Consider the following 25,517-nt stretch of genomic DNA (forward strand, 5'->3'; position numbering starts at 1 on the left):
CCCCCTCCCCCCTCCCCTCCAGTTCTAATGACACTTTCTGATTTAATTGTTAGTTTAGTTCAGTTACTAGAGGAGCTGGGAAAAGGCCTACCTGTGACATGCCATAGATAACCTACTCAAAGGCTTTTTTCATTTGTTGCTGTGACTAAAGAACTAGAGCTTGAGAAGTATCTTGGGCTCTTTGACATAAATGGATCTTGGGCAGCATATATAACATCAAAGGATTTTTAAGAAGTCTGTGATTTCAAGCCTACTTTGTCACGATGAAGTTAATAAAATACTGCAAAGGAAAGGCCATTTGGAGAACTGCTCTCTTCCCACCCCAGAGAAAAATAGAGTTGATTACTGATGATCTCTTTTGGTTTTGTATCTCATGTGTATCCATTAAGATTTCTTTGAGTTGGTGGTTTCACCCTGTGGTCTGTATACCTCTGAAGTCCCCTGCAGAATGCTTTAAGTGGCCTGGGAAAGGTGATTAAGGAGAGCAGGTTTGTATGCTAAGCAACAATATGCGTATGGGAAGTTTTTAAAGAGAATTACATCTCCGCTACTAGAGGCTTACAGATTAAAAAATAAAAACAATGGGAAAAAAATTTGACAGAACAGAGTTCAGTGTTGTAATGTAGATCTTACTTCAGATGGGGTCTGATCAGGCTGGTGTCTGAAATGGCAGTGGTTACACCTCAGTATAAAGCAAAGTATATCAGGACCAGTACTTCATCAGTGACATAGACAGTGGGATCGAGTGCATCCTCACCAGGTTTGCAGATGACACCAAGCTGAGTGGTACGGTTGACATGCCTGATGGTTGGGATGCCATCCAGAGGGACCTGGACAAGCTGAGGAATTGGGCCCGTGTGAATCTCATGAGGTTCAGCAAGGCCAAGTGCAAGGTCCTGCACATGGGTCGGGGCAAACCCCGGTATCAATACAGGCTGGGGGATGCAGGGATTGAGAGCGGCCCTGTGGAGAGGGACTTGGGGGGAATGATGGATGCAGAACTGGACATGAGCCAACAAGGTGCGCTCACAGCCCAACAAGCCAACCGTATCCTGGGCTGTATCAAAAGAAACGTGGCCAGCAGATCGAGGGAGGTGATTCTGCCCCTCTCCTCTGCTCTGGTGAGACCCCACCTGGAGTGCTGTGTCCAGCTCTCTGGAGTCCTCAGCACAGGAAAGACATGGACCTGTTGGAGCGAGTCTAGAGGAGGTCCTCAAAAATGATCAGAGGAATGGAACACCTCTCCTGTGAGGGCAGGCTGAGAGAGTTGGGGTTGTTCAGCCTGGAGAAGAGGAGGCTCCGGGGACACCTTATTGCAGCCTCTCAATACTTAAAGGGGGCTCATAAGGAAGATGGGGACAAACTTTTAAGCAGGGCCTGTAGTGATGGGACAAGGGGTAATGCGTTTAAAGTAAAGGAGGGTGGATTCAAACTAGATAGAAGGAAGAAATTTTTTATGATGAGGGTGGTGAGGCACTGGAACGGGTTGCCCAGAGAGGTGGTAGATGCCTCATCCCTGGAAAATTCAAGGTCAGCTTGTATAGGGCTCTGAGCAACCTGATCTAGTTGAGGATGTCCCTGCTCATTGCAGAGGAGTTGTACTAGATGATCTTTAAAGGTCCCTTCCAACCCAAACCATTCTATGATCTCTTCAGGGGATTGTCCCAACGGTGAGTTCTGTGTTGGCTGATCAGGATGGTGTATCCTCACCTCACCTGGAAGTAATGGATTGTATGGTGCCACCTTTTTGGAAACGAAATGGAAAGACTGAAGAGAATGTATACTAAAAATGCTTGTTGTATTTGCCTTTGGATTGAAGGGAACTGGGCATAACTGAGCCGTTCTGTGGAGCTGCAAATCTCGTAGTGGAAAGTGGCAGCATGAAACCACAGTTACCTGGGTTGCTTGGCTTACTCATACTAACCTGTCAGCTAGAAAAAGATGGCTTTAGCCTGTGATACGTACCCTCCATGTCTGTTAACTTCTTCCATCGGAGAACCTTTGAGTAATTTGAGTCAGTGGGAATACGCTGGCTGGGCAGGCAAACCCGATCACTGTTTCCATTTCACAGAGTGGAAACGTACAGCCCGGTAAGGCGCCTGGGGTTACGCAGGCGGCCACAAACCTCCTCCCTCTTCCGTCCCCACCACCGCTGCCTGGTGCTCCCCTCCCTTGAGAAGAGTTAACGCCGCTTGTTCCTCAGCTCCCGCACGCTTTCTCGAATGCCAGTTTGACTTCTGCTGTGCATTTGTATGTCCTCAGAAAGGCAAAAAGCCTTTGGGTGTAGTCTTCTGTTCTGCTTTGTCTTTTTAGTATATCCAGAATAACCGCTGCAGCTTCGGAAAGTAACTTTCTGCATTTAAAGGACTTATACTAACTGTCTAATTGGATAATCAAAAATTCTCATGCAGAACTGAGGACTAATATGTAAAAGGAGCATTAGCTGTGCACATGAAAATACCTACCTTCAATCCTAGAAAACCACCGAGTTATTTTTTGCAAGTCACAAACATAGAATTATTGAAATCTTGATCAGTGTATTTTCCTTTTAACTTGGGAACATGTTCTCTTGAGTTGTAGATGCTGAAGAAGTAGTTGCTTGTATTGGTCAGTAAAGCAAAGAAAACATTGTGGGTGGGAAGTGTATATTATACAGGAAAGCCTGGGCTGCAAGCAGCTGAAGTATGATCTGCAGGTTGTCTTGCTCTTTCAGTGATTAACTGCTTAAGTCTGATATACTTACTAGTAGGTGTAAAAGATAAAAACTCTTGTTCCTCTGCATCTCTTGGAAGTGTCTCTACACCAACTGTACAAACTTACCCCAAAACAAAGCATTCCTGTGAACTACCTAATTGCCTCAATGGGTGGGGATGGGAGAAGGGGTTTACATTGTTAATTAACTGGTATGGAGAGCTGTCAAAGCAGGCCAGGGGCTTCTAGTCTGGGAGCTCTGGGATAATTTCTATCGAAAACAATTTGGTTTTTTGAGGGAAGAATTTGTTTTACCTTCATTTATCCTCATTGATTCAGATAACTTGTGTTAGGGATGTTGTGTGTAGGAAGCTCTTGAGGAAGAGCGAGTTTTCCAACACATTAGAAAGAAGTGAAGTTCTCTTGAGAGCCTTTTTATTTGCAGTATTCATTCCTGTTGCAAGTTAAGACAGATGCCCAACAACAACTGGGTAGCAGCGTTTCCTGCACTAACCTGCTCCTTACAAGTATATCACTAATACTTAAATAATGTAACTGTGTAAATGAACAACTGATTGCCAGTAATTTCACAAATGGCTTACTTCTACTTTTCTCAAACGTCTATCATCTAGAGTACCTAAAAAAGAAAAATTACTTCTGCATTGTTTTGGGAAAATTGTCCAAACCAGGGAATAGAAAAGCTATTGTAAAAGGACACTGGGACTGTGGCATTTTCATTTAAAACGTAACCCTTTCTGTTTTAAACAGTACTGTTGCATTTTGTATGACAATCATGATATGAATGAAGACAATTTCTAGTCAAAGGACAGTGTTACAAACACAAACATTTGAAATCAGAGAGGTTTTTCGTGGGGTATCTGAGTAGTCACATTCATAGCTGTGATGATTTGAGTATGTGCGTGAAGTAAGGCTTATAAAAGAGGTAATATTTAAGGGTTTTTTTCTGACTGTATTGACCAGTGTAATTATAAAAACTTTTTGGGTAAACCCCCCCCTTATTTCAGGTTTGAAGGTAAAACTTCTGTGACGAGAAACTTGTCTTACCAGCCCTGTTAGTCTGCTTAATAGAGATTTCCCTCCCCTAGGAAATTAAACATAAATGGTGGTTCTAAGCATATTTAACTCATTTCTGAACTAGTATGTTCAGTGTTTGTCATATTCCAAATAACATTTGTTAAAATACATTTATTTTTTAATCTAAACAAGATTTTGCTGTTGATTTTTGCTGTCACCATTTATTAGGAGCAAAGCACTTGTAAAGATTGTCTGGGCCATTGAGTTGAGCCTCCAGCTGTCACATGTGCCATCTTATGAACTACTTTTCATAACCTTATCAAACTTCAATTTAAAGACCACTTGCCTTTTGCTCCCAGTACTCCTTTTTTTTTAAATTCTTACCCAAATCAGATTACTCTGAATGTTGGAACAGGCATCTTACTTTCTGTCCTAAATTTATTAGTCACTGGTTTTATACCCAATTTGCTCTGGTGCCAATTTTACCCATCTTAATTCTTTTATTTCCTGTATTAGAATCTGCTGATGTTTTCATAAATATCAATCTATCTAAAGTAAGTTAAATTCCCATTAGACTTCTCCTTCAAGATAATCCATACCTGTGTCTGAGGTTTAATTGTTGATGTGGATAATCAGAATTTTGTACAATACTGTACTATGGCACAAGCACTTCCCTGGGATTACTGGGAACCGTCTTGAGAGGCACTTCAACATTTTCATTTTCTTTTTCTCATTGTACATTGCACTAGTTGTTTATAGACATCCTATGGTTAAGTACAAATTAATTTAGTCTTCAGTTACACAGTCTTACCTTGTTTTATGTAAACATAAATGAATACCAAAAATCCGGGTAATAACATAGCACAAAAATTACAATTACTGAAGTATTCCAAGTTCAGAAGTGCATATGAAATGCTGGTTAAATTTGTGAGGGCTTTACACTGATGGGCTTAAATTTCTTTGATAGTGTTTTGAAGTTGTGACGTGTCCACAAATTGCAGAGCGTCTCATTTAAAACTAGGATTCTGAGTAAGCACAAGCTGCTCTACTGCTGCTAGAATTGCAGCTGCGTAATGCTTAAAGGACACCTTCCTTTGCAGTAACATTTAAAAATACTAATTCCTGTTACTCATCTGCGATCCTCTTCCCACAGCTTGAGCTCAGGGCTATAATGGAACCTATTATAGGCAAAAGGTCTATGACTCAGCCATTGAGCCATGCAAACTCTTGGCTTTTTTAATTGGCACCATTAAATCTTTAGTAGTTTTTCTCTCATAAGATAGGTATCATTGGTGTAAAATGCATCACTGCTGAAGATATATTGTATCTTTTGCCCTCTGATTTCCATGAGTTGATGAACTATAGGTGTTTAAAGGCTGGTTAATCAGAGAGTTTTCTAGAATTACTGCTTTTCCATAACTATTTAGGAGTGTATCTAAAACAAAATGTAAGAAAGCCATCGCACAGGTCATTATGTTTTCAGGTTGTTATCCTTTTCTATTTAGAGACAGAAGAGGGAAGAGAAAAACCTGCCCTTGCATCATGTTTTGGTTTATCTTCATAGAAATTATTTAACCTGAGGACTGGGTATCTTCTACGTGACAGGATGGAAAATGTTAATTCTTGAGTATGTAACCGGGGTAGAAGCTGCATTATTTAGCTGATGATTTTTTTGTTGTTGTTGCAGGTTGGTTTGGGGCTTTGTTTTGTTTTGGTTTTTTATATACTGGAAAGTGAACATGGCAACAGCTGTAGTTTGGGAAGGGGGTCAGACATTAGTAGAGGAAATTCAAAGAACACTGGAAGTTACATGTTTGCATACATAGGTATATATTTGTAAATATATGCATGTAAGAAAAATAAGTAGGTTTTAACTCTTCTTTTGTTATCTCCCCACATACTTAATATGTGACACCTTAGGGCTTTTAAGTATTTATATTGCTGTAAGCATCAATGCCTCTGAAAGAGGGGTGTAATGAGGACATCCAGAAAACTGTGATTGTTCATTACCATCTGCAGAGTCTGCTTTGTTTGTATCTACAGTTGTCAAGAAGTCTTTGGTTCTTATGTTTGTCTGTTGAAAGTAAGTATCAAGAAACAACAAAGTTAGTTGTAGAAAATGTTAAACTGCGTAATTTAATACACATATTTTAAGTGATTGTGCTTACAGAGTTATAGCAAGCTGCAAAGTTGAAGGTTAAGAGAGATCGAAAGTAGGACTGTCGCTGCACGGTCCTTGTGCCTATGAAGTAGTATGTAATCTGTATATGAAACTGTGTTTTTGCTGTTCCCTTTTTCTACCCGCAGAAGATAATCTGTGATATAAGTAGCTGTTTAATCTGTTTGGTTTTATAATTTGAGGTATGGCATGATAATTTATTTACTGTATATTATCCAGTAAACCCAATCTTGAATGTCATTGAATCTCATGAAACAGACTGACTTTTCCTACAAACGCTGTCTCTCTTTATACTATGGTAAAGAATTAATAGCTAAATGAGCTTTTTTTAAATGGTAATTTTAATCATAACACAGAAGAATCTCAATAACAACCAATTTATTAATCTTCTAAACTCTCCTACAATGTCTGTTGTCAATTTTACATATGAGGAAACGGGGACAGAGGGACAGGGCATTGCCTGAGGCTAGAGTGATAGACATGGGTTTGGGGCTTTTTAGTGTGCATTATCCTGGGCTGTATTGCGCTATTGCTGAAGCCAGTAGTTATCCAACTAGGTACTCTCTTGCAGTCATGGTTGGGCACTTCTCAAAGAAGAGGATCCATGGCAAGTCCTTTGCTGGAGATCCATATTATAAAGAAAAGAGTAATTTAAAAGGAAAAATGTAATTTAAAAGAAAAACAAAACAAAACAAACCATCCTTCTGGGAAAAAAAAATAGAAAACTATCACAGTGAGGTGAGGCTGGTGGAAAAAGGACAGTAAATAACTTTGCCTGACGTTCACTGCTTTCATTACAGACCATCTCCTTACAGTCTTTCCCTTTTCTGTACTTAAGTTTTCAAGGTAACATGAGTCTTCTCTTCAGGATAACATCTTAGTCATTCAGATCTGATTTACTCTAGGAGTCTCATCCATCCTGTAAGCTGAATGAGGCAGCAATTCTGAAAGTAACTAGGGAGGAGTCACCCTGTATATTAGAGAGATTATTGTAAAAAGTAAAGTACCAGGAAGTAGAATTTGTTTCGTAAGTGGTGCTAATGACATTTATTCTTTGTTTTCAAGTATTTGAAATACTTAATAATGTAGACTGCCATTTAAAAAAAGAAAAATATGTTTATAATTTATAATAGCTTTTCTTATGGTTACAGTGAACTTTAAGTATTCTTTTCCCAGGACAACATTGCGTGTTTTCTATTTCACTTGCAGGGCGACTCATTTGGTCAATGTCTGAAGAAAGCTTTTGAATTTCTGCTGGACAAGAACAGTTTAATGTTGGATAAAAATGGTTTAGAAAAGTCACCCCAACTTATTAGGGACAACTAATAGAAGTAAAAGTGGTAGTGGGATTTTGGAGTTTCTTTTTCTCTTGTTATATGGAACTTCCTTGTGACTAAGGAAATGGCATTTCGAATGTCAAAACAAAATGTTAACATTTAAATTATTTTAAATTGTCAGTCTCCTAGTACTAACTATGCTTACCTGGACTGTGAGATTGTATGCTGCTTTTGGCTGGGGTAGAGTTAACTTTCTTCATAGTAGGTAGTATGGGGTTCTGGTTTGGATTTGTGCTGAATACAGTGTTGATAACACAGGGATGTTTTCATTCCTGCTGAGCAGTGCTTACACAGCATCAAGGCCTTTTTTGCCTCTTACCCCACCCCACCAGCGAGGAGGCTGGGGGGGCACAAGGAGTTGGGAGGGGACACAGCTGGGACAGCTGACCCCCACTGACCCAAGGCATATTCCAGACCATATGATGTCATGCTGCTTTCTAGGGACAGGAGTAAAAGCTCAGGGGTTTGAGTCCTTTGTTGCATCTGTTGAAATCTTGAACTTCTAAGGCCATTGCCCTTTTCTTGAGCTATTAGAACGTGATATATATTCATACCTTAGGGAAAACTTGCTTTTTTCATGAGGGCTTGCAGATAGGAAAAGTGATAGAGTTCTCAGTAAAGGCTCTCTATGAATTGCATCTTCTTTTCACCAGCCTCCTAATCTGATGCATGTTTGTCATTAAACTGTCGATGGATACATTTTTGATATGTGCAGGCTTCTTAAACATGCATGTTTAGCAAGTCTAGAATCAGATGGGGGGAACTTTTAAAACAAAAAGTTGGGCTTTTGTTTTTCTAGGTATATATATGAAGGGGTTAGGTAAGTGATAGAGACTTCCCTAAAGTCTTCCTAATGTATCGGAACAAACACCATATGCTAATAAATGTAATTGCCTAAAATACATTTGAAAGCATTTTGCTAGTTGTTGCTCTATCTTACTGTTTTATGAATGTATGAAGTAAAGCCCTTTGGTTGCTGCCCTTATTCATTTCTACAAGACAGGGCTTGGTGAGCAGCTGAGATCCCCAGCCTGTCTCCTGAGCGCCGGTTTTCCTGAGAGGTGGGCTAGAACCATTGAAGACCCTGGTATTAGAGTGCCCTCAGAGAAGTGGCGAGAGGCTGCCTTGGGGCAGGTGTGCATGGCAAAACAGAGCGTGGCTTACCATGAGAAGGCCGAAAAGAACTGGCTATGACTAGTGTCTCTAAGGCTTCCTGAGGCTGGTAGGGAGAGACTGGAAGATAACCAAGCCCAGAAGAAAGGACATGATGGTGCACGTACACAAGTGTGGCATGTAGTCATGGAGATGAAGTGTATAAAGCTGAGTTTGAAGACTTTCTGGCACAGGCATGATGTAAAAAAATACGTAGGCATGCAGTGGTGCCAAGTAAATAGATTGGGGCAATACACACATATATCCACGCTGCTCCCATCTGCTCATCTCTGCTCCTAGTGTACCTCCTTACAGTCTTTATTGCAGTTTGGTCCTTTTGATTCATTGTTGAAAGGTATTTTATATTGTCCTTACAAGCAACAGACTAGGGCTCACAGCATGTCTGTCAAAAAGGTGGTATTTCTGAAGCTTGTATTTACTTGATCCTTAGGCGCTGCAGAACAGGCAGAAGAAATAGAAATTTCCTCGCCTGCTAGTCTTTGGCTTCATCTAGGAAAAAACCAAAACCTCAAACATGCTGCCTTTCTCTCTGTTGTTGTTCTCCCTTCCTTAGATTAAAGTGCAATTTATTTGATGTAAAGTATGAGAAGATAAAGGGTAGTTTATCTGAATTCAGATAAAGCATACTTTATTAGAGGTTTTGCAAATCAGAAAAGAGGTATCACTTCTGAATTTACATCTACACCTTATATTTTTATGGTTTTTAATAGTATGTATCTCTTATGTAAACATACAAGACATGTGTCTTATTACCTTTCACCTTATAGGGTTTTTTACATATATAGCCTGTTAATAAGTTTTCCTGTTAACTCTTTTCAGGGTTAGAAGAGGTGGGGTGAAAAAGTACCAGAACAGAAATGCTTTTGCTGTTGTATCGTGTAATGCTTTTGCTGTTACTGCTGCAAGCAGCAATGAAAGCACAGATGGAACTTTTTTGGTTCTCTGCGGTCAGAAGCAGCAATGTTTGCACCATGTATGCTGGTCTTTGATTTTTCTCTTAAACCTGATGCCATTTGCTCTGTGTCACTGTGATTTAGATTTAGTAACAGTAGAGAAACGTATTGGTAGAAGTAGATGTCAGCTAATTAAGGTTCCTCTTAAAATGGTTCTCTGAGTGACTTTAAGTCTTCTGTAGAAAACCAGAATTTTAGGGAACATTTATACCTTTAATTACTGTGGGCAGGCTGTAAGTGCTTAATACACCAAGTCAATCAGGACTGTTTTGTTGGGTTTTCTTTTTCTGGGCAGGGGACAGGGTGTTAAGGGGAAATCATAGTTGGTACCAGAGTGTCATAACCTGTGGTGATGGCAATACAGTGTGATGTAGGAACGGGTTACCCTTCAGAGAGGATGGATCTCTGCGTATTTGACATTTAGTAATTGAATGGAGGGAATTCTACTGGCGGAGGGAGGAGGTTTTGTGTGCAGGGCAGTACACTTCCCTTCTTCCCTCAGGACCTTGTATTTCATAGCATGGCTGTGAAACATGCCCAGGAGAGGGAGGATATTTGCATTTTACTATTTCAGAGGAACTGCTTTGCTTTCCAAGTGGACCTGAAGGGCTTTGGGGGAGCGTGGAGGCAAGCCCAAGAGCAACAACTCAGCCTGTATATATGCTAAAATGTTAGGTTAGTCTTTATAATGCTTATGTATTTAATAATAACAGTTTAAATACTACTGTTTTTGTTGAATATGTGAAGGTGTTTCCCCCCCCATTCTTCCTTTTCTGGAGAAGTTGAAGTATTGTACTAGGTCCTCTAGAAACCATTTCATCCTGACATGTTCTCACTGTGTGACTTCCCTGTCTTGCCTGGAGATGTGCAGCTACCACCTTGTTTTAGAGGGGTTAGAAAAGACTAGTGGTAAACTTCCTGGTTATTCTCTAATCCAAGGAGTTCTCTAGTAAGCACTAGATATCTAGATAGCTGTGCTTGGGCATAACTTCATAGACGTAACTTCATGGAGAAAATATCTGCATTTTTAAACGCAGGTTCTACTTGGCAGAAGTAAGGCATTAAGAAAAAGATGCTTATGGGCCATTTTACGGTAGAACTCCTGCTGGTCTGCCTGTCATTTTTCCCACCTGTGGTATAGACTGTATAGCATGAACTGTGCAAAACTTTTGTGGTAAGACTCACATTGGCATGTTTCTGGCATGTCTACTACTTGATAATGGAGCATACACAGGAGTGAGGTTTCCTTTGACCGTGGCTGTGCAGGGAGGGCAGGCTTGAGGTAGACGAGCTGTCAACATGAGCAATATGGCTTTTGCGAGTAGAATTCGGTACCTACCTGTACCACCGTTCCTACGTATCTCTGCAGCTAGAGCTAGTAAAAACTTGCCAAAATTGTGAGTCCTTGACCAGTCTACATGGTGATGATGGAGAGTGGAGAGTCTGGCTACTGTTGTGTAATATTTGGGACCTGCCCTGCTTGCAGTAGGAGCAATCCGTGTACTTCTGTCAAAGCCAGTATATATTACAAAGGAATCTGTAGCAAAAAAGTATTAATAAAATGTTTGTCTTTGGACCATCACATAAGCAGTTATGTACAATCCATGTGGTAGCTATTGCATTGTCTTCTGTGGAAAGCTAATTTGGAGCATACGTGCTTCATTATCATAGGGGTGGCAGTTGTCAGATTGCCTGATCGACACTGATGTCGGTTCTGATCAATCGACAGCAACCCAAGAGCTCTCTTATGGGACAAGTTAGTTGGTTTTGAGCTGTGAACAAACCATCAGTGCTCGTTGCACTGGCTGATATTCCATAGGCTTAGTAATTACTATCTCTCACTTTATGTGAGCATTAAACAGTGTTGCTACATATGATTACTGTAAAATACAGTGGGATGTTTGCTTTTAGGATGGCCACATTAGTATCATTCATATTTTGTAATCTGTGTTACTCCACAGAGTATATGACCAGAAAATAAATAATTCTAATACTATAGCTATGCTGAGACTCAATTAAGGAACTCTGTATTTTGTATAGCATGTTTTTATTCTTCCACATAAAGTAATTGGGTGATATTTTCAGCTCCACCAAATCAGCAATGAGTGTACTTTTGCAGTGACGGCTGAGGGCATTAAGATTGGTTTTAATCACTTCCACTCCCCTGTTAGGATGCTGCTGGCATCGAAATTCTAGTTGTTATGATTCAGAGTTTTTCTGAACACTTTGGATCAGCAAGTTTTAACTTTCTAATAGTTGCACCTGTTTCTTAAGGATGGTCTCCATTAGTAGTAACAGAGCAGGAAGACTTAGGATCTTCTCTTCTCTTCTCTTCTCTTCTCTTCTCTTCTCTTCTCTTCTCTTCTCTTCTCTTCTCTTCTCTTCTCTTCTCTTCTCTCAGACTTGCTTAAGAAATCAAATGGTATTGCAGCAGCACTTACACTAAAACATGAACGTTTTTCATGCTAAGTGATTTTTAATTGTCAAGTTATGTCTCGCTAAGAAGGTGTTAATAGAACTTTTGTTTTCCGTACATTTTCGTCTGTGTTTTGTAGAAGTATAGTAAGAGATTTAATAAACTACAAGATTCCTGTCGAGTGTATTTGCAAAATAGTCTTCTTTCATTCTCATCTGGTGTGTGATGCCTTTCCCTTTATTACAAAGATCACTTGATAACACTTGTTGGTTTATAAATGCAAGTTGTCACTTTGGAACTACAATTTTAGAGGAGTTTCCAAAGTACTGAGACACCAGTTGTTTCTAAACAGCATCATATTGCCCAAAACTTTAAGGTAGTACTAAGTATTTTCATATGGTAAGGTAAAAAAGACATATACAGCTTCAATTCAAGGCAGTAGTTTCACAGAAAAGGGAAGGGATCATCACTCACAATAAAGGAGAAGAAACTGTTTGGTAAAACAGGTTTTGGAAAGGATTATGGGTGTGAGCCATAGTCTTGACGATGTTTCTGGACTTTAGCTACTATAGGAAAAAATCCTGTGCAGCTGTACTGTTGTTGAATGTAGGTAGTGGTATTGGTTGCAATTTCAGAGGTGGTATTTGTTCCTGTTTACTCTGGAGTTTTTACTGATATGTGAGCTTTGCAGACAGACAATGTCTGAAAAGTATTTATGTTGGTCTAGAAAAGCCGAAGCGTGCTTCAGATCGAGGGAGCTCTGAGACAGGCCTATGCTGCAAGTGTTAATAAGACAAGTTGAGAATTGCAGGGACAAAGCAATGTATAGAGACATGATGCGGAAACTTTCCAAATGATTTGTTTTGGAGGATAGTCAAGATGAGTAGTTTGTTCTAAATAATCCAGAGGGATGATGAATCCTTTCATTAAGCTTTGAAAGGAAGAATTGTGTAGCAATTTCTACATATGGTGGCTTTTAACACCTTGGGGACTGTGCTATCAGGAAGGATACAAATTCAAAACGAGTGATGTCTGTGGCACTAGGTAGAGCTGCTTCCAGAAGTGATGCTGTAGTCCGTTTTCTGTTTTAAAAGAACTCTCTTTGGTTGCAGGTTGCTGTTTTAACTTTTCCAAAGTAAAGGCGACAATTTAGCAGGACTGCACTTGCTGCAAATGAGAATATTCAGTAATGATTTGCCTAATGTGAAATTATCCATTGTATAGATATTGTATTGGAGAGGTTTGTGTTTTGGAGCCAGTGGGAACTGACTAAGCATGTGCTCTACTGTTACACAACTTAGTTAATAAACCAAAGTTCAAGAAAATTTAAACAAATGTGGTTACCATAGATCTTTTTCAAAATACAGAAAAGACCAGGGAATGTGGAAATACCCGTCAGGGAAATGAAAGTAGTCCTAGTAAAAAGGAGGGTTTTTTTGGTTGGTGCTGATCTTTAAATTTCACGAAGTTAGCTGAGTCATGTTGCATACTTTGCTGCTCTTGCTTCATACTTCTTAAAGCTCAATATTGGCTCAAGTTGCTGCTCTGCTAGGGAAGCGACACTCAAGCTACTTTCAGTGCTTAAGTACGGTTGATTCTAGTTCAATCCTTGTTCAAGCAACAGAAAGATTCTCCTCCTTAACCTCCCTCCCTGCCACTAACCCTCACTGGATTAATCCTATATCCTGTCCATCTTGCTACTTCATGTAACAGGACTGGTTTGAGACGTCTATCTGTGCTGTGGCTGCAGAGAATGAGCTTAGCTCTAAATGTGTAAGCAGCTGTGAAACGCAGGCAGCTTCATTTTTAATTTTTCAAATCTTGGTGAGACATGTTTGGAAGTTTAAAAATAAGTCTGAATTCCAGAAAAGTGAGATTTTTGCACTCCAGAAACAATTTCACAAGTAGTGTTTTCATGTATTATTTGCTCGGATATTGTTGGCTTTTGCTGATAATGCAAAAGCATATTACTGTCCTGGGTAACCTGTTGATCTGCAAATTATTTTAACTCCTCAGAGTTTCTGAAGAATCTCAGTTTTGCTTTAATAAGCTGCAATCTTTAGTAGGAGTGTTCTGCATTGTGATATTGCATGTTAATAGCATCAATTAATTGTCAAGCAGTGGGAATTGATGAGAAAATGTCCATTGTAAAATTAAATGGTATTGCTGAAGACTGTACCATGCTGCTGGTTAGTTAGGTGACTAGCCCCAGTAGTTGGTGGTAGGAGTATTAATGTGAGCTCCAGGTTTTTTCGCATGATTAAAACAGACCATCTGTTCTTTGTTAAATGTTTACAAAAACAGCTTTTCTCTAAAAGATTTAAAGAGATGTGGGTCTAGTAAACACACCAATATTTTTGAACACCTTTTTCACCTTATTTCTAATAATACCAAAAATAATTCTGCTGCAATATCGAGTAGGGTGAATACCGATTTGTGTTTAATCTTCACTGGTTTCTTTCCTGTGGAAGATTAAATTCTGTACTAACATACTAAATTATGGCTTTGTTATTACTAAAAGCAGCAGGAGAAGCAATTTCTGTGAAGTATGCAGATAAATCTTTCAATTTTGGTAAAAACTTGTAATAGACATACTTTTTTAAATTTTGTAAATGGAAAATAGGGTTCTTCCATTAGAAATTGTGATGCTGTAACTAGAGTTAATCCTTTGTAGATTTAAAGTAGAACTATTTGAAATAATTCCCTGTGATAGGCTTGAACTAATATTTACTAGTGAAAGCCTGTTGTTCTTCCTTTCCCCTCTTCAGAAAGAGCAGACCACTGGTTTGGGGTAAGAAAATGTATCTTTCAAGCTGCTTCTGTTCTCCTCACTAGATTTGTGCTGCTCCTACACAGCTTCACACTAGGGAGCAATGTGGGGTTGTCAGTTAGGGATAAACCATTTTAGCATATTGCGAAAGTGTAGGCACAGACTTCCTAGAAAAATAAAGTTAATCACACCTATTTTATTGAAAGAGTGCTACAATTTAAAAGATCAGGTATAAGTGAATTACAAAATGTGCCAAATTGCAAAAGGAGTGGTGTGTGGCAAAAGTAATGTATATTCAACTAATAGGAAACATAACCAAAGCCTAATTGGGGCAGATTTGGCTTTTTGTAGCTTAATGTTTTGGGAATTGTGAATGATACGAAACAAAACCATAGTATTTTAATTTGTATGGTTGGTAATGCACGTAACTTTGTACTGTAAATAAAAGGCAGCAAGTTTGGGGGTTTTGTTTGGGTTTGGTTTTTTTTTAATATTTGTTTCATGCATAACATTTAAGTCTAATGTATAGTCTAAGTTGGTTTATAGCCTGAGAGTGATTCTTGTGGATAAGCTTTTTGAGGTAGTAGAAATCTGAATTTTCATAGGATGACATCTTCCAGAGTGAGTTACTGAGTACTACAGTGCGGCAACAATTGCGGCCATTCCCAGTGCTGTACCTTCTGGCCAGACCTTACATTAAAGTTACAAATGTCAAATCATGAAGGGCTGACGTTGCTGTTGTGGAGGCTTGGAAAGCTGTCTGCCTTACCTTCAGTTTTGCTTATGACTGTGCTGAAAGCTGTTGTTCAGACTTCTAAAACAAACAAGCAAACAAACCAAAAAAGCAACCCACAAGTCTTAGAAAGGAGGCAAGGATTAATTTTTTGCATTAGATTAAAAAGGTAATGAGAATACTCAAGCATGTATAAAATTTCTTATTAATTTCAGTGACACGGTCATAATTGTCACTAATGAAGATGCAACCTTGAAAATTTTATAGAATTAAATTTATGTGGCATTACTAGATTTCTTGTGGTTTTTAATATTTGTTGGCCTGGCTATCTCACATGCTTAAGAGGAAGAAAAATAAGCTACCTATTCTGATTTGTTCTAGAAAGTTGTGCCTTATACAAAAGCTTTTAGATAGTTGTAGAAGTCTCTCTTAATATGGCAAACAAATACTGTAGTGCCAAACACAAGGTACTTGCTTAATACAAATTTTACAAATAATAGAAGGAAAAACTTAGATTTCTTAGACACAGCAGGTGAACAGTATTTAAAAAGAGGACTGAGTATTGCAGTGGACAGCTCGGTGAAGACTTTGAGGTCTATGAAAAACAGGATGTATGAGATACAAAATGGCAGATAATACAGAAATACATTGACTACCTTGGGAAAATGTAGGTTAAAAGTACTGCTCTGAAAACCTATGGATAAGAAGTATTTAGAGGTGATCTGTGTCATATTCCTGTCTTTTCCTACCTAAAAATAAGTGTTAGACAGTACAAGTACATAACGGTCTGACATACGGATAAGATGGTTTTGTTCTGTGTCACAGAACAAATCTGAGGAGACAGTCAATTCAGTCAGCCAAATTCAAAACCAATCAGAAGATTTTAAAATATCTCTATTTTATGTAATGCATAATTGGACTGCAGAACTCATTGGCACCACTGACTTCCTGGGATCAGCATTTTCTATACAGATATCCAGTCTTTGTGAACTTTCCAGCATGAAGGTATGCAAGTGGTATGGCGACTACAGATTTCTAGAAGAGGTGTTGGTTCATACTTCAGGATACCTAACATGAGATTGCCTTGAGGTGGGGCTGATTGATGTGGTGCTAATGCAGTGGGTGCATCAGGTATCTTAATAAACAGGTGGAGGACGGAAACATGCAGAAGTCAACCTGGAAGTTCTTGGTTAAGCCAAGTAGACCCAGATCTTCAGTCCATCACTCAGGACTTCCCTCTTGTCCTGGAGTCCCTTCCGTGAAGAACTGTAGTGTCTAGCTTGTACCGTTAAACCTTTCCCAAAAAGCAATGAAGAGTTGTCTCCGCTTCTTGACGACCTTGCTCCTTCTGGTGCTTGGGTATCTTCTGAGTATGTGAGTGTATTCAGGGCACAGCAGTTTTTTGATACTGTGAAGAAATGCTGAAAATAGTTAGGACTGCGCTGGTTCAGTTTGTTTACATTTGGAAAACTGTATTAATATATTTGGAAAAATACACATGCATTCACTTTCTCATGATATTCAAAATTTTATTTCCTAAGTCTTAAGCGCATTGGTTTTTTTTAGGTCCAGGCAGCTAAACTATATGTCTGTGTATGCCCATCAGTTCTGCTTATGCTCAGGGGTTGGGTTCGTAGTCATTCGTTTGCACGCTTGCCACTCCTAAGTGCGTGCAGTTTGAATAAAAAGCAGAGAAAAGGAAATGCGAATAACACTACAAAGTTACACAGGCACTGCTATTCCTAGAAGTAAAATTCTGATTTGCTATAAACCTTTCTTCTCCCCAATTCAGTGGATCAAACATGAAATTGCTAGACTTAATGACCACAGCTAATGGGGAACTCTTACACCTAGAATCATGCCAACTTAATTTTTAGGGGAAAGAAAAGGAGGAGAAACAGAGGAAGGGTGGGAAAATGGTCTGGCCATATATGCAGTTGTGAGAAAGGCATCAGTATGGTGTCATGCTATTACTTTTCTTCTAGAAAAGCACTGTTATCCTACATTTATAACCACAAGCAGGCAGTGAGGAGAAGCAGGTTAGAGCTTTGATATGCTGCAAAGTCATGGTAGACCTTAGGCATTTTTTCATTGCAGACTCGTAGTTCTTTGTGTAGAACAGAACCGTTAAGAGGAAAAGAGTTTCAAATATATCAAATATGTTTGGTCCAAGCACTTGACATTTGTGCAATTATACATAGGTTCACATGTACTTTGTAAGTCTGGTGTAAACCTGATACACTATACAGGCTTTGAAATAGGATGTTTTTGCAGGTTCACAAACACTTACGGTAGTTCTCTGTCCAATCTGTAGCAGGAACAGATCTGTTTCAATTACAAATAGGGAGCTGTGGATCTTTGACATAAAGTGTAACATTATATTACATTTTAAAGTGGCTTAATCCTTCACATGCTGATCAAAATACCTCCTGTCACAGCTGAACCAATGTAAATTGCCTTGATTCATTTTTTATAAATACAGCCTGTGAATATACTTTATTTTCCTTTGCACGTCTAGAAACATACTTTAACAATTTTTTTCCAAGAGGACAAAATTCTAGTGCAACTGAATGATTTGTAACAAGTTATTAATTCTACTAACAACTGTTTTGAAATACCTCAAATACCAATTGTTTTCCTTTTGTATATATATGTTGAAGACTAAATATTTGCTATACTTCCACTTTATATACAAGCTTTAGAATAATTTTACCCTTGCTATATCAAAAAATTTGTGGTTACGTTGCTACTGTCTTAAATGCAGAAAGCTTTGGGTTTTACTGTTTTACAGTATAATGTTTCAGATATGCTACTAGGTTAATCTTCTGCTTAGTATTTTCTTCCTCTGTAACCTCTTGCTCCAAAAGAGCAAAGTTTTAGAAATCAAAGTTGCAAATCTACAATTTTGTTTCTGTTTGTCTCTCTCAGCATTCTCCGTCGGAACCCTTTTTAGAGAAACCAGTGCCGGATATGACTCAGGTTAGTGGACCGAATACCCAGCTAGTGAAGAGCGATGATTATCTGCCATCAATTGAGCCGCAGCCACAGCAAAAGAAAAAGAAGAAGAAAAACAATCACATTGCTGCAGAAGGTCCCAGTAAAGGTTTTGGTAAGGAAGACTTTCCTGGGGGACTTGACAGCCAGAATCTAAGCAGAAATTCAGTGGATTGCTCTCAAGAAGAGAAGAAGAAAAAGAAAAAGCCCAAGGCAAAGAAAGAACCGAAGGATCCTAAAGAACCCAAGGAAAAGAAGGAACCCAAGACCCCCAAAGTCCCTAAGACCCCTAAAGAGCCAAAGGAAAAGAAAGCAAAAAATACCACACCAAAACCCAAGACCAGCAAAAAGGCTAGGTAAGTCAGGAAACTTCTATATGCAATCAAAGAAAAACAGTGTGTTTGCGGGATTTCTAGAGCATCTGTGCTAAATGGCGTGGGTGGAGAGGAAATCTTGTTTTGTCGTTTGCCTTCTACCATCTACGACATCATGTTTTTGAGGGACTTGGGCACACTTCTTTTGTTTGGCTTTCCTGTTTATGGCTTCACAGTTATTTTAAACAAGCTGGAAAGGCAGAAGGTTAATTTTTCTTTTCAAGGCATAAAAAAATCTGGATGTGTTAGATTTCAAAACTAACTCTCTTCTAATAGTCATCTGTCCTCGTGTGTGGTTTATGTATTAAGAAATTACATTGCTTCAACATCAATGTAGCTTTGACCAAATCCAGAGATGAAGGCTTAGAGAAAGAAGGTTTGATGATGTTTTTCTCTAAATGAAGAAGTTAGGTACTTAGAGTTGTTACAAGTTGTACAACCCTTACAGACACTATTTTATACTGACACGACCCATGGGCTATAAGCTCTGCTTTTAAAAAGGCATTTTTTATGGATATTGATGTATCCTCACTGTAGGGATTATATTCATTTTGCTGTTTCATGTAAAGACAATTTTCCTAGCAGAAAATCTTTGTGGATAGATCAGATGCTTCAACCCTGTTTCTTAACTGTTTTCACTCAGCATTGTGTCCCTTTATCAGGATAGGCTTAAAATGCTACAGAGTAGTATAAGAACAAACCGCCGTTACACATGAGTAAATACGTCATAGATAATAACACAGACTCTTTCCTTACCCCTCAACTCCCTAAACACCATGATTATAAATGCCTACTTGAAAGAAAACTGAGAGGAAAAAGACGTTAAAGCTCAATTTTTTTTTTATTTGTACCTAGAATTTCTTACAACTGTTCTGAATTTGTTCCAAACATCTGAATCTGTTTTTCGAGATGTGGCTAGCGTTATAAAATATAACTTCCAGATGGAAGCACAGCCAGACTTGGTTAATCCAAATCAGTTTGCAAAATCCATTTGTATTAGGGTTTAAAAATTGCAGTTAATGAATCAGCTTTGCACATATTCCCCAAGACTGACTATTGGTTAGGTTTGATACAGTTATATGGCTAAATGAGGCATGGACAGTAAGATGTTATTTGTTCCTTTAACAAGAAAGAGAAGTTTCTGTATTAGCAGAGATGATGTTTCCTGAAGAATTTATAAACACTGGCTTGTAAAATCAAACGTTGTCGTGAACAGGTTGTATTAACTGTTCAGTAAATTACAGTTGATTAGCCTATCCCTATTGCAGAAGTTACTTCAGCTGTGTTCCAGACTGTCCCAAGGATGGGGTTCACATACATAGCAATTCACAGCTTAGAAAAACTCTTGAGTTATACATCTCCCAGTATATGTTTTTGAAACCAAAAAACTGTATTAGCTAAGATAACCTTTCTGTTCCATTTACCCATACTCAGAGGTTTAGAGGCTGACCAAGCCATATTGCACAGTATTGAGCATCTCCCCGTAATTTTTGCCACCACGAAGTAAAAAGGCTTTTACTGCAGGGCTTCTCAATTAGTGCGGTTTTGCAAGGTCTTGACTGCAATGAAGCTTTGTTTAACAAGCAATAGTTAGGAGTCTGCCTCAAAAACATGCATGGGTTCCTGTGGCTGTGCTAGACATCAGACCTCAGAGCTGGCCTGTCCCATCCACTCAATCCTAATATCTCTTCGTGTGTCTTCTCTAAATCTTCGGACATGCCATGCAGATTAAAGGGGCAGTGTTTCTTTGAAGGAACAAATCACTGCTTTCTTAGTTGTATTTGTAGGAGAGTCTTTATCTTCTTTCCCATGCAATGACTCTTGTCCCTGGGTGGCTAGATGACTTACATTATTCTAGTAAATACTAAGCCCTGTTGTTTTACCTGTGAGAGAAATGTCTTTGGAGCAGCATTAAGGGCATTTGCTGTTCCTTATGCTTACTCAGGGGTGTGGAGAAAGTCCTACTTTTCCCATAATGGGCTTGTGTCTCTGTTACAAAATGCTCTCTTGAAAAGAAGGTTGTTCTCATTTTGTGTTCTTGTCAGCTTCAGTATCAAAATTCTTTGAACTCTGAGACTGTGTTGGGGTGCTGTGCTGCCAAAGATTCTTAAATTGGTGAAAGAAATTTGCTTACTTTGGCAGTATCACAGATTGGGGGACCTGTCCAGTGACAAATCATTGAATCAAGTTTTTAAAGAAGTCAACAGTCCAAACCTTTAATCATCCAAGCCACAGTATTTCAGCAGCACTAACTCCAGAAAGGAAATATTACAGCAGCTGAGATGAGTGAGATTAGTGCAAGTTAATATAGATTATGGATGATTATGTAGAAGTAAAATATTTTGATAAAGTTAGTATCTGGCATGTTTACTACTACTGCTTATATTGTTCAGTGTTTTGCTTCTAAGCATTGGAGGGGAGTAGTGTAGTTTTTAGATTTCTAAATGCTGTGCAAAACTAATGGTTTTCATTCCTGAATCAGCTGATCAGTTTTAATAGGAAAGTTTTGCACTTATGTAGAATTCAGGTAAATTAAGTCAGACATAGAAAATGTATTTATTGAAGAGCAACAGCTTTTTCGATAGAGCATAACAAGTCCATGATAGTTAATTTTGACACAGGCTGTATTAGTGTCTTAGAGTATACACATAGATAAAAAGATCTGGTATTTTAAGTATCATAACCATTTTGTAATTTAATATAGCTCATAATTTAACCCTGTTATTTCAGTTCCAATTTTGACTAACAATGTAATCCTTTTATTAAACAAACAACAACAAAAACCCCAAAATCTTTACCCTTCACATCTCCTTCTGTCTTTGGTGTAAGTGTGACAAAATGAGCGGCCTGCCTCAGTGAAATGCACCTTCATATGAGGGACAACAGATCGGAGAATGGAAGAAGCTGATTAATTTCATGCTTGTTTGAATTGCATGTCCCATGGCATCTTAAAAAGAAAGAAAACACCCAAATGGGCTGCTAATGTTACACTGTGTACCTGGTGATTTTGAAAGAAAGATCACACATTAATATTGTACTGTTACAGTTGTGATGGATATTAGCCCAATCCTGCCAATACAGAAAGACGAATACAGTGATGTCTGGAAAAAAAAAACATTTGCAAAACAAATCTATTGTGGACCAAACTAGTCAGGTTTGAAAGCAAAATGTAGGTATACCTAGGAACACAAATGAAGGGTTTTCACTAAATTGTGCGGCTGCTGAGTATTGTGTGGGTGCTGAGTATTATGCGGGCTCTTGATGTTACGGAGCCAGCTTCAGGCACGTGCAAAGCAGGCAGATTTTTCCAAAAGTAGATGGACAGGGAAGGGCAAGTAGTCCTACTGAATTGCAAAGTCATGGCTCAGATGTCTGTTCCTCCTGTGCCTGTCCCTGGAGGAGATGAGGACCACCTGTTTGAGAAGATCACGCTGCAGCACAGCTGATATCTCTCCCGCTGCTTCCTATGAAACCCTAGAGAGTGGCCACCGATTACGGTGGGGAGAAGTAGTAACTATTTGCAAGGGCCAAATGGCAGCTCTTTTCAGGAGCTCGTCCCTTCTCCCGTCTCCTCGAAGCAGTGTGCTGTGCTTTGCAGGGCTGCTCTTCTCTGCTTCCTCTGCTCCCTGCGGCAGGGGAAAACTTTTCGTCCTTCCCACGCGTACAGCAGCAGCCTGGGATGCAGGGTCGGGCGAGCGGCTTGCCGATCGCAAGGGGAGAGCCGAGCACGAGTATAATTACCTCTTCTGGAGGGAGGTGGAGGCAGACTTTTTTGGCGCACAGATTCGCTGTTTGCTGTATCGGAAAGGGGATGGCTCCTGGCCGCGGAAGCGGGAAGAGGCTGCTGCGCGGGCAGCACCCTGGGGAGCTGGAGGGCAGGAAGAGAGGTCCCGCGGCGGTGGTGGTACTTTCCACTCCCAAGCTCGCATCGTCCTGAGCGAGGCAGGAAGGGGCTGCCTGTGGGAGAGAACAGGAAACCGTGCAAGATTTCCATGTGCGCGTCCACGGGGGCTGTTCCTGTTCACACCTGTCCTCGTGTCCCTCCCCAACCAGCCCAGCTGCCAGATAGTTACCTTTGCCTTCGCTGCAGGCAGGCCTTGTGGGCTTCACTGTTACCAAAGCATACCTTTTAGTAATTTGGCTGGGTTTTCAGGCTGGATAAAACCTTGTTGTCCTATTGTCTTTCCTACTTTTGTGACATGTAGAAATGGATTTGTAAAGGAAAAAAAAAAAAAGGTTTTGATTACACTAGGAGCTTTAGGTAAAGCAGTACAGAAAGTCTCACAGCTCTAACATTTTGAGAGGGTGGGATTTTTATTTTTTAATGGTTTTAATGCCTCAGAGCAGATGTGTAACGTTTTTCTAGGCCAGGTTCCAGTCATGAGTTTGTCACAGGTCAGTGTTCCCATACGGTAAAAGAGGGATCAATAGTCCATCTGACTTGCTTTAGACGTTTAAATTGCAGAAAAAAGCATCATCCAAATCCTGATAGCCATCATAAATTACACTAATAAACAGATCTGTCAGTTACCCAGATCAGGTGAAGTAGTTGCGCAATGTAAACATACGGGCTAATTATTTTGCCTCTTAATCCTGCAAAGCATGCCATGCTTTTTGGGGTATTTCTGAGTCAGATGGTTTGGCCCTGTAAGTTCCGGGAGTTTGACCTAGCTCTGTAGGTGGCTGCTTGACTAACTGACACAAAACACTTTGTCAGAGTTTGGGTACTTGTTCTCAAATTGTAATTCAAGCTTTCTTTTCAGCTGTCCTACTTACTGTTTTCCTCTTCAGCCTGTTTTCCTTCACATTGTTCACTCGTCTGACCTTCTGCAGGTTGTCTTCTTACTGATCCCCTTTGGTCAGTATGCTGTGCAGTCCTGGGGGATAAGAGGATGAAACCAGAAAGTGGTATTCAACAGCTAGATTGTAAGACATCTAATCTGAAATGTCTGTGTTTGTATCACTTGAATAGAAGGACTAGTTTTAACTGACAGTTTCAAAATATTGTAGTGTTTTGTGCGTGGCAAATACTACTTCCGTTTCTCCCAGATTTCTAGCTCTTCTTTTGGACACTATCTTGTCTCTAGTGGGACTTGGCTAAGTTTTGCATTCGTGCATGTGTAAAAACCAAATATGAGAGGTAGTTGTCTAAATGCGTATATTACAGTTCGCCTTCCTTGTTGCCAAACTTGGAAAGTACTATCAGATGTGCATCAAATTGACACACAGACCCCAACGGTAATGGCACAGTCTCTAGGAACAGGTTTTTCCCTGCGTGTACTTGCGTGTGGAAAAGTAATTCTGGTCCAGGCTAACACCATTCCTGAATGGCCTGAGTACAATCTGCTGGAAAGTGGAAAGGCTGAGTCCCAAGTGGGCACGTTTAATTGTTGGGGACAAATCACACTGGCTCTGTGGGAGGATGGAGAGGAACAACGGTTGCTGACAATCGGAGGAACCCGATGCTCCCACCGGCCAGGTGAAGCTCCTGGGTGTGCGAGGCACTGGGAAGCAGTGTGTCCCCTCGTTCGAGGGGACGGTGCTGTTCCGTGGTTTATTTGTGCTTCACCTTCCCTTTCTTCCCTTGAAAGAAACCGTAGCCGTGCGTTTAAAAAGAGCAATGCAATTTTTCTGCTGAATTTAGAACTTAAAATTCCCGGTGGAGCCGCACACGGGCTTTGTTCTCCCCAGGTTGGTGGCTCTTTCGTGCCTCTAACTGGCCTGGCGAGGGGGGAGATTCGAAACTGTATCCGACTTGCTTCGCCCGCGTCTCCCTTACCGGGCGCGCCTCAGTACGCCGAGGCACGGCCCGGGGGTATATATAGGTCATGAAATACTCTTGGTTGGGAGTCCCTGCCGCTACGAGAGGGGGAAGAAGGGTGTCTAGCAGGAAACCTTGGTCGGGGCGGACCTGCCGCCCGCGCCGGAGTCGCTGGCGGGGTCTTTGTCTGGGCCGGGCCGGGCCGGGAGGGGAGCGGAGCGGCGCGGCGGTCGGTCCGCCCCGGGGCAGGCGGGCCCTCGTTAGCGCTTCCCGGCCTTTCAGCGAGTTGGTATTTTATCAAACCTAGGCCACGGTATTCTTCCCGACTTTAAGCCTGTTATTCATAGGCGGCGGTGCACCCGGGGCACGGTAACGACTACTGAACTTAATTGCGCGCCTTGCTCTTGATTTACGGGGGTCGGGGGCGAAGAGCGCCAGCCTGTCAGCTCGCTTCACCTGGCGGCCGTCCAGCTCCCCTGACAGCCTCACCTTGCATTTAAACAAATTCGAGAGATCTGTGAAGTGGTCGGGTTGGGGGGCGGAGGGGGGGGGGTTGGGGCTGGGGGTTGGGGTTGGGGTTGGTTTTGGTTTTTTTTTTTTGGAAGCGGTTTCGCGGTGATTTGATAAAGGCGGGGGGGGGGGGGGGGGGGCGCACAGGACGCGGCCGCGCAGGTGCCGGGAGCGCCCGGGCGCTGATTGAGGGAAGCAGATGGCTGCAGTCGGTGGCCGCCAGCCAGCGGAGCAGGTGCTGGTCACGTGGGCGCGGGTTGCCGGGGCGACGCGAGCGCTCTCGGCGCGCGGATGAAAGGCAAGGGGCCCCGCTTCAGCTGCGGCTTTGTGCCATTGGTGGCAGCTAGAGCGGAAACAAACGCTGGAAGGGGAGCCGCTGCCCGCGCGCGGCCGGGCCCGCGCGCCCGAGGGAGGCCGGGAGGGAGGGAGGGAGGGAGGGAGAGAGCGAGGGCCGCGCTCGGCCCGCCGCCTTTCCCGAGGGCTTGGCTGATGGCCGCGCTCTTTCCGCGGCGTCAAACTCCGCCTTCCCCCCCCCCGTTTTGTTTTTTGTTTTTTGGGTTTTTTTTAAATTGTCACAGTTTGAGGTGGTTT

The 25,517-nt window shown here is 40.8% G+C and overlaps 1 protein-coding gene across 6 annotated transcripts in view; it reads left to right on the forward strand.

The window, feature by feature from the left end:
- The window catches only part of CHD7 (chromodomain helicase DNA binding protein 7), a 134,468-nt gene that overhangs the window by 54,941 nt on the left and 54,010 nt on the right, over positions 1-25,517 (forward strand). For all 6 annotated transcript variants that reach the window (XM_075023342.1, XM_075023341.1, XM_075023346.1 and 3 more), the window contains one exon: positions 18,216-18,637. In XM_075023342.1, the coding sequence (XP_074879443.1) occupies positions 18,216-18,637 (422 nt within the window). The remainder of the gene's footprint in view (positions 1-18,215; positions 18,638-25,517) is intronic.

Source organism: Buteo buteo, chromosome 3 (genome assembly GCF_964188355.1).
Source record: "Buteo buteo chromosome 3, bButBut1.hap1.1, whole genome shotgun sequence".
Classification (NCBI taxonomy): Eukaryota; Metazoa; Chordata; class Aves; order Accipitriformes; family Accipitridae; genus Buteo; species Buteo buteo.